This window comes from Andrographis paniculata, unplaced genomic scaffold (assembly GCF_009805555.1).
Source record: "Andrographis paniculata isolate CXL003 unplaced genomic scaffold, ASM980555v1 Contig26END, whole genome shotgun sequence".
Taxonomy (NCBI): domain Eukaryota; kingdom Viridiplantae; phylum Streptophyta; class Magnoliopsida; order Lamiales; family Acanthaceae; genus Andrographis; species Andrographis paniculata.
Window position 1 is genome coordinate 1029738 of NW_026137557.1, and position 6000 is coordinate 1035737.

Consider the following 6000-nt stretch of genomic DNA (forward strand, 5'->3'; position numbering starts at 1 on the left):
ATATATAAAACCAAAACACTAAATAGGTTGAATGTTAATTTTTGTGAAATAATATAATAATCTCTCATCATCTTTTTATCATTTTTGTCCGTGTATCTCTTCAATTTTTATAATTAAAGTAATTATACATTAATATCAAAATACTATTAAATTTTATTTTAATTACAAATATACCATTATACATATATTTATATATATACATTTTTTTTTACGTAAAATCAAATAACATAAATGTCAAAATATGTTGCATATTTTTAATAATTAATAAAATACTATTATCTTTTTAATCTACTACAAAACCTCAAATAGTCATTTGATTAGGGACAGAGAGAGTATATTTTTTATAAAATATTTTAATAATATAAATAAATATTCTAATAATAATTCTATAAGTTTTCATAAATAATACTCCACTAATAAAAATTCCTAAAAATAAAAGAAGGTGTGTTTGGTTGAGATTTGTGTTTTGAATAATATAATTTTATATTTACTTATTTAATTCAATATAAATAAATATTAAAATTATATTTTAAGATATAAAATTTTTAATTTATTACTTTTAATGAAAAAAGTTATATGCAGAAAAAAAAATCTTAAAAAAAATCTCAAATCAACACAGTTTAAAAAAACACAAATGTGTTTGGATTTGACCGTACATTTTTACTATTTAATTTTTTTTAAAAAAATATTAAATTAAATATTTATTTTTTATTTTTTATATTATACTAAAAATTAATTTTACATTTAAAATATTACATCAACATCTATTTATATAAATTATTTAAATTCAAAATTTTTACTATTCAAATTTTAACTCAAAATTCAATCTCCAAACAAACACGTCCTTCGAAAATGATTTTTTTGGAAATAGGATTTACCATTAAAAAAAAAAAACTATTGACTGATTCAAAATCACAACAGATTACACAAACTTTATAATATTTTTTGAAATTGTGAAAATTAAATGCAGCCAATTATTGGAAATTAAAAATTCGTGTAATAAATTAAATGCAATATTTAATAAGATTTCCCGTCAGATTAAAATTCCTGGAAACAACCAGGATCTCGAACACCAGAACAGTCAAATTAAATTGTCGTGTCGAACTGGTTCTGTGCTCCGGGACTTCCCAAACATAATCTAAATATGATGTATCCTTCAGCTTAATTAGCTTTCTTCCACAGCACTTCTTCAATTTTCTCGTCATGCTCTGTTTCTCCGCCGCCGCTCACCACCACCGCCGCCGCCGCTGACGGAGGCGCCGCGCCTTCATTTCCAAGTGTATTCAACAAAGAAGCAACTTGAAAAAATTCTACATGGGGAACTGCAACGCCTGTATAAGACCTTCAGAAGCGAAGTCGCCGGCGCCGGCGCCGACGCCGAGGAAGCACCGGGAGCGGTACCCTAATCCCTACGCGCAATCGCCGGCGTCGATCCGCGTGCTGAAGGATTTCATTCCGCGGACGAAAATCACCGACAAGTACATCCTCGGCCGCGAGCTCGGCCGCGGCGAGTTCGGCGTGACGTACCTCTGCACCGACCGCGAAACTCGCGAAGCTCTGGCGTGTAAATCAATCTCGAAGAAGAAGCTCCGGACGGCGGTCGACATAGAGGACGTCCGCCGCGAGGTCGCCATCATGTCGAGCCTGCCTGACCATCCGAACGTCGTGAAGCTACGCGCCACCTACGAAGACGACGACGCCGTCCATTTGGTGATGGAGCTCTGCGAAGGCGGCGAGCTCTTCGACAGAATCGTCGCCCGCGGCCACTACAGCGAGCGCGCCGCCGCCGCCGTCGCGAGGACCATCGCCGAAGTCGTCCGTATGTGTCACCACCACGGCGTTATGCACCGCGATTTGAAGCCGGAAAACTTCCTCTTCGCCAATAAGAAGGAGAATTCCGCTCTTAAGGCAATCGATTTTGGACTGTCCGTCTTCTTCAAGCCTGGTAAGCCTCCTCCGCTTCCATTGACGATATTTAGAAGCTAACCTAGGGTTTGAAGAATTGGGGATTTTCCTCTGGTACATGATTCCATATCTTCTACTTAACTTTTTCACACAATTAATCAATTAATCACTCCAAAACCACATCGATCAGGGGATAAATTCACGGAGATTGTAGGGAGTCCATACTACATGGCGCCAGAGGTTCTGAAGAGGAACTACGGACCTGAAGTAGACATATGGAGTGCTGGTGTGATTCTCTATATTTTGTTGTGTGGTGTTCCTCCATTTTGGGCAGGTATTTTAGCTCCAATTTCAGCGATGTTCATTTCAATTTGCACCTTCGTTAGGTTCCATTTGGTACAGTGAATAAAGTTGTCAGAGAAATGGTAAGAATAGAATTGTACACAAAAGAATTCTATCATAGAATAAAAATTGATTTTTCTTATTGTTAAAACATAGAATTCGAAATGTAAAAAAAAAAACTACTTCCTTCCTCCCAAATCAATCAAAAAGCCCTTTGAATTTTGTAGTAGTTTTTGACATTTTTGAGCATTTAATTTTATGTATATTATGTACAAAGTAATTATATATGTAATAGTATGATGGTATGTTAAATAAGAATAGTCTCGTATTAGCGGATCATTACTTTTTCTATAAAGAGACAGACAAAAAATAATAAAATTGCTAGTTTGAATTGGGACTGAGTATGATTGAATAAATCGATATGTGTTACTAACAGAAAAATAGAGGATAAATGGGTCAAGAAAAAAAATAGATGAATTTGGTGAAATAGGATTTTAGTGAACTGGGAATATGAGAAAGAAATGTTGTCCAAAGTGATTTTTATATTTTTATTTGAATAATAATTTAGATGTGATTATCTATAAATTTTTAATAATATAATAGAAACAACGAATAAATGAAAAAAAAACGAAAAATGGTTCATTTCTCAAGTTTGAATTCCATTTCTCTACCCCATTTTATCATACCCAATAAACTCCTAAATCAATTTGAAATCCCCATTGAATTGTGTCTAGAAAACGAGCAAGGAGTTGCCTTGGCAATCTTGAGAGGTGTGCTGGACTTCAAGAGGGAGCCATGGCCTCAAGTTTCAGAAAGTGCAAAAAGCCTTGTGAGGCAGATGCTTGAACCTGATCCCCAAAAGCGTTTGACAGCTCAACAAGTGCTTGGTAAGTTTCTTGCAAAAAAAAAAAAAAAAACCTATTTTGGTTTCTTGCAGAGTATTTTGGATAAAGTATTTCGATAAAGTTGGATTAGTGTAATGTTGTTGGTGCTTTACTTTTCTTGCAAATGATGATGGCCACCATGCTTAGAAAGTAGGGACCGATTAGGCATGCTGAGTTTTCGGAGTAATTTAAGATAATCAGTAAGCAAAAAGGTTTCTGTTGCTTGTTGGGGCCATGATTTTCGAACTTTTCGACTGGCAATAAAGGGTGTGTTGAGCCTACATGATGATGCCCTTTTTGGTTTTAGGATAAAGTGTGTGCTCTTGTTATAGATTGGTGGTTTTGGAGATTGATATGTGTTGTTTGTCCACATGGGAGGTAGGATTGCTTTTGTGGTGGTGGCTGGTGTGCGTGCCCTGTCGGGTATGAAACTTTTCGACGGGTTTTTAATTGCCTAAAGTTATACAATAATTAACCATAATGAGATTTAGAAAGAGAGAAGTTAATTTGTCCACTTAGGTGAAAGATGGTGCGTAAGAATGTGAAAAAGCAGCTCTCTATGTTGAGTTATTCTCCCACACTGTCAATTTATTTCGATATCTTTTGTATGACTTCTTGTTGATTCTATATGGCTTTTTCTGATTGTTTCCTTGAAGGGTATGCAACTTTTTCGAAAGGTTTTTAAGCGCCTAAAGTTATACAATAATCAACCATGATGAGATTTAGAAAGTTAATTTGTCCACTTAGGTGAAAGCTAGTGAGTAAAAATGTGAATAAGAAGCTCTCCATGTTGAGTTAATCTATCCCCCCCCCCCCCCCCCCCCTCAATTTATTATTTCGATATTTTGCTTATTTTTCTATAACTTCTTGTTGACTCTATATGGCCTTCTCTCGTTATTTCCTTGAGTGTATAAATGTTTTGGAACTTGGGGTTTAAGTTTAAGAGAAAATTGGGAAACAAAAACAGCAACAACAACAACAAAATACTTTAGATTCAATCTGGTTTCACTTATTTGTAAACATGAAGATTCTTGTATCACGTTTCCATGCCAATTTTGGTGTGGAGTTTTAAGGTGTTCATTTTCGAGGAGTTTGAGAGTTTACATGCTGCTCGAGTTTCCGTTAGCTTCTGTTTTTGTAAAGCATAGTGCCTATCATGAAATGGCGTCATTTTCACGGTTTGTTTGACGACAAAACATAATTATTGTTTTTTGTTAGATCACCCGTGGATACAAAATGCAAAGAAGGCTTCGAACGTCCCATTGGGGGACATAGTGAGGGCAAGACTCAAGCAATTCTCCGTCATGAACAAGTTCAAGAAGAAAGCATTGCGGGTGAGCATGTACCATAAGTTTCATACACCTTTAGTGTTTGCTATTCTATCTTGCTTCTAAAGAAATATTATTCTCCAATGACTGCATAGGTAATCGCCGAGCATTTATCTGTGGAAGAAGTCGAAGTAATCCGAGATATGTTTGCGCTGATGGACACAGACAATGATGGGAAGGTGACGTACGACGAACTAAAAGCTGGTCTTCGGAAAGTGGGATCCCAACTAGCCGAGCCTGAGATCAAACTACTCATGGATGTGGTAACTCCCGATTCTCCAATCTCTCGATATATCCACGAATCCTGCAATACAATCGCATACGTTTACCTTCGAGTCGAGCCCTGATAGAAATAATTTACAAACAGGCCGATGTAGATGGAAACGGAGTCTTGGACTATGGGGAGTTTGTCGCGGTGACTATCCACTTACAAAGGATGGAGAACGACGAGCATTTCCGGAGAGCGTTCATGTTCTTTGACAAAGACGGGAGCGGACATATCGAACTCAACGAATTAAGAGAAGCTTTAGTCGACGAATCGGGCGAACCCGAGCTTGAAGTACTCAACGACATTATGCGCGAGGCTGATCTAGACAAGGTACATTTACATACATATATAGATATATAATACACACAATTTATGTTAGACAGAATTGTCTATAACTCTCATCTAGTTTCGATAGTTAGCGTTAAATCTCTTTATACTTTAAAATTGCAGGACGTTTTCTTATACTTTGAAAAAATATTGCATGAAACTCTACCACCATCAAAGTGATGAGAAGATGATTTTCTATCTATATTTTTTTTGCATTACGGTGGGTTTTATATAATATTTTTTAAAATATAAAGGGCATTATGCAATTTTTAAAATACAATGAGAATTTAAATTGATTTTCGAAACAACGGAGAGATAACGCAATATAATTTTTAAAGTAAAGGAGATCCAGCACAAGGGAGTTATGAAAAATTTTGTCTTTACATTAATATAATATAAATACAACATATGAACATAGTAACTAGTTTCGTATATAAATGTGTGTGTGAAAATTCGAACACACTCGCTCGATAACAATCTATTTTTCATTCGTTCAGGATGGTCGAATCAGCTACGACGAGTTTGTTGCCATGATGAAAACCGGGACGGACTGGAGAAAGGCGTCCCGGCAGTATTCCCGGGAGCGGTTCAAGAGCTTGAGCCTCAATCTAATGAAAGATGGATCTTTGCAGCTGCAGGATGGCTTCACAGGTCAGACAGTCGTCGTTTAATTTTTTAAATTCTGAAGCGAATGGTGTCGGCTTCAAGAGCGACGAGAATTCCTGTTTTCGGGTCGGGTCGGGTCGGGTCGATGTGGTTTTAAAATTGGTAGATTAGAGATTTTGTGGGTTATTGTGTTGTATATTTTTGTTTTGTGTGTTTGTGATGTGTTGTGTATATGATCTTTGATGGTGTTGGTTTTGGTGATTTGGGATTTGTGATATTTGGAAGTGTATTCATTTTATTCAAAGTTGGAATTACATCACCTTACTATTTTGTTCTAAAA

At 36.0% G+C, this 6000-nt stretch overlaps 1 protein-coding gene across 1 annotated transcript; it reads left to right on the plus strand.

The window, feature by feature from the left end:
• The first annotated feature begins 1185 nt into the window (after nucleotides 1–1185).
• On the plus strand, nucleotides 1186–6000 carry LOC127246106 (calcium-dependent protein kinase 10-like). The gene is made up of 7 exons (XM_051267320.1): nucleotides 1186–1945; nucleotides 2096–2239; nucleotides 2982–3134; nucleotides 4350–4465; nucleotides 4555–4722; nucleotides 4827–5057; nucleotides 5552–6000. The coding sequence occupies exons 1-7, from the start codon at nucleotides 1315–1317 to the stop codon at nucleotides 5723–5725; spliced, it is 1617 nt and encodes a 538-aa protein (XP_051123277.1). The 5' UTR covers nucleotides 1186–1314; the 3' UTR covers nucleotides 5726–6000.

What these genes read in the sequence shown, in the direction of transcription:
- LOC127246106 (XM_051267320.1), top strand. Translation starts at nt 1,315, where the DNA reads ATGGGGAACTGCAACGCCTGTATAAGACCTTCAGAAGCGAAGTCGCCG. An exon ending in GACAGCTCAACAAGTGCTTG is followed by an intron (nt 3,135 to 4,349) that starts GTAAGTTTCTTG and finishes GTTTTTTGTTAG; the next exon opens with ATCACCCGTGGATACAAAAT. An exon ending in GCGAGGCTGATCTAGACAAG is followed by an intron (nt 5,058 to 5,551) that starts GTACATTTACAT and finishes TCATTCGTTCAG; the next exon opens with GATGGTCGAATCAGCTACGA.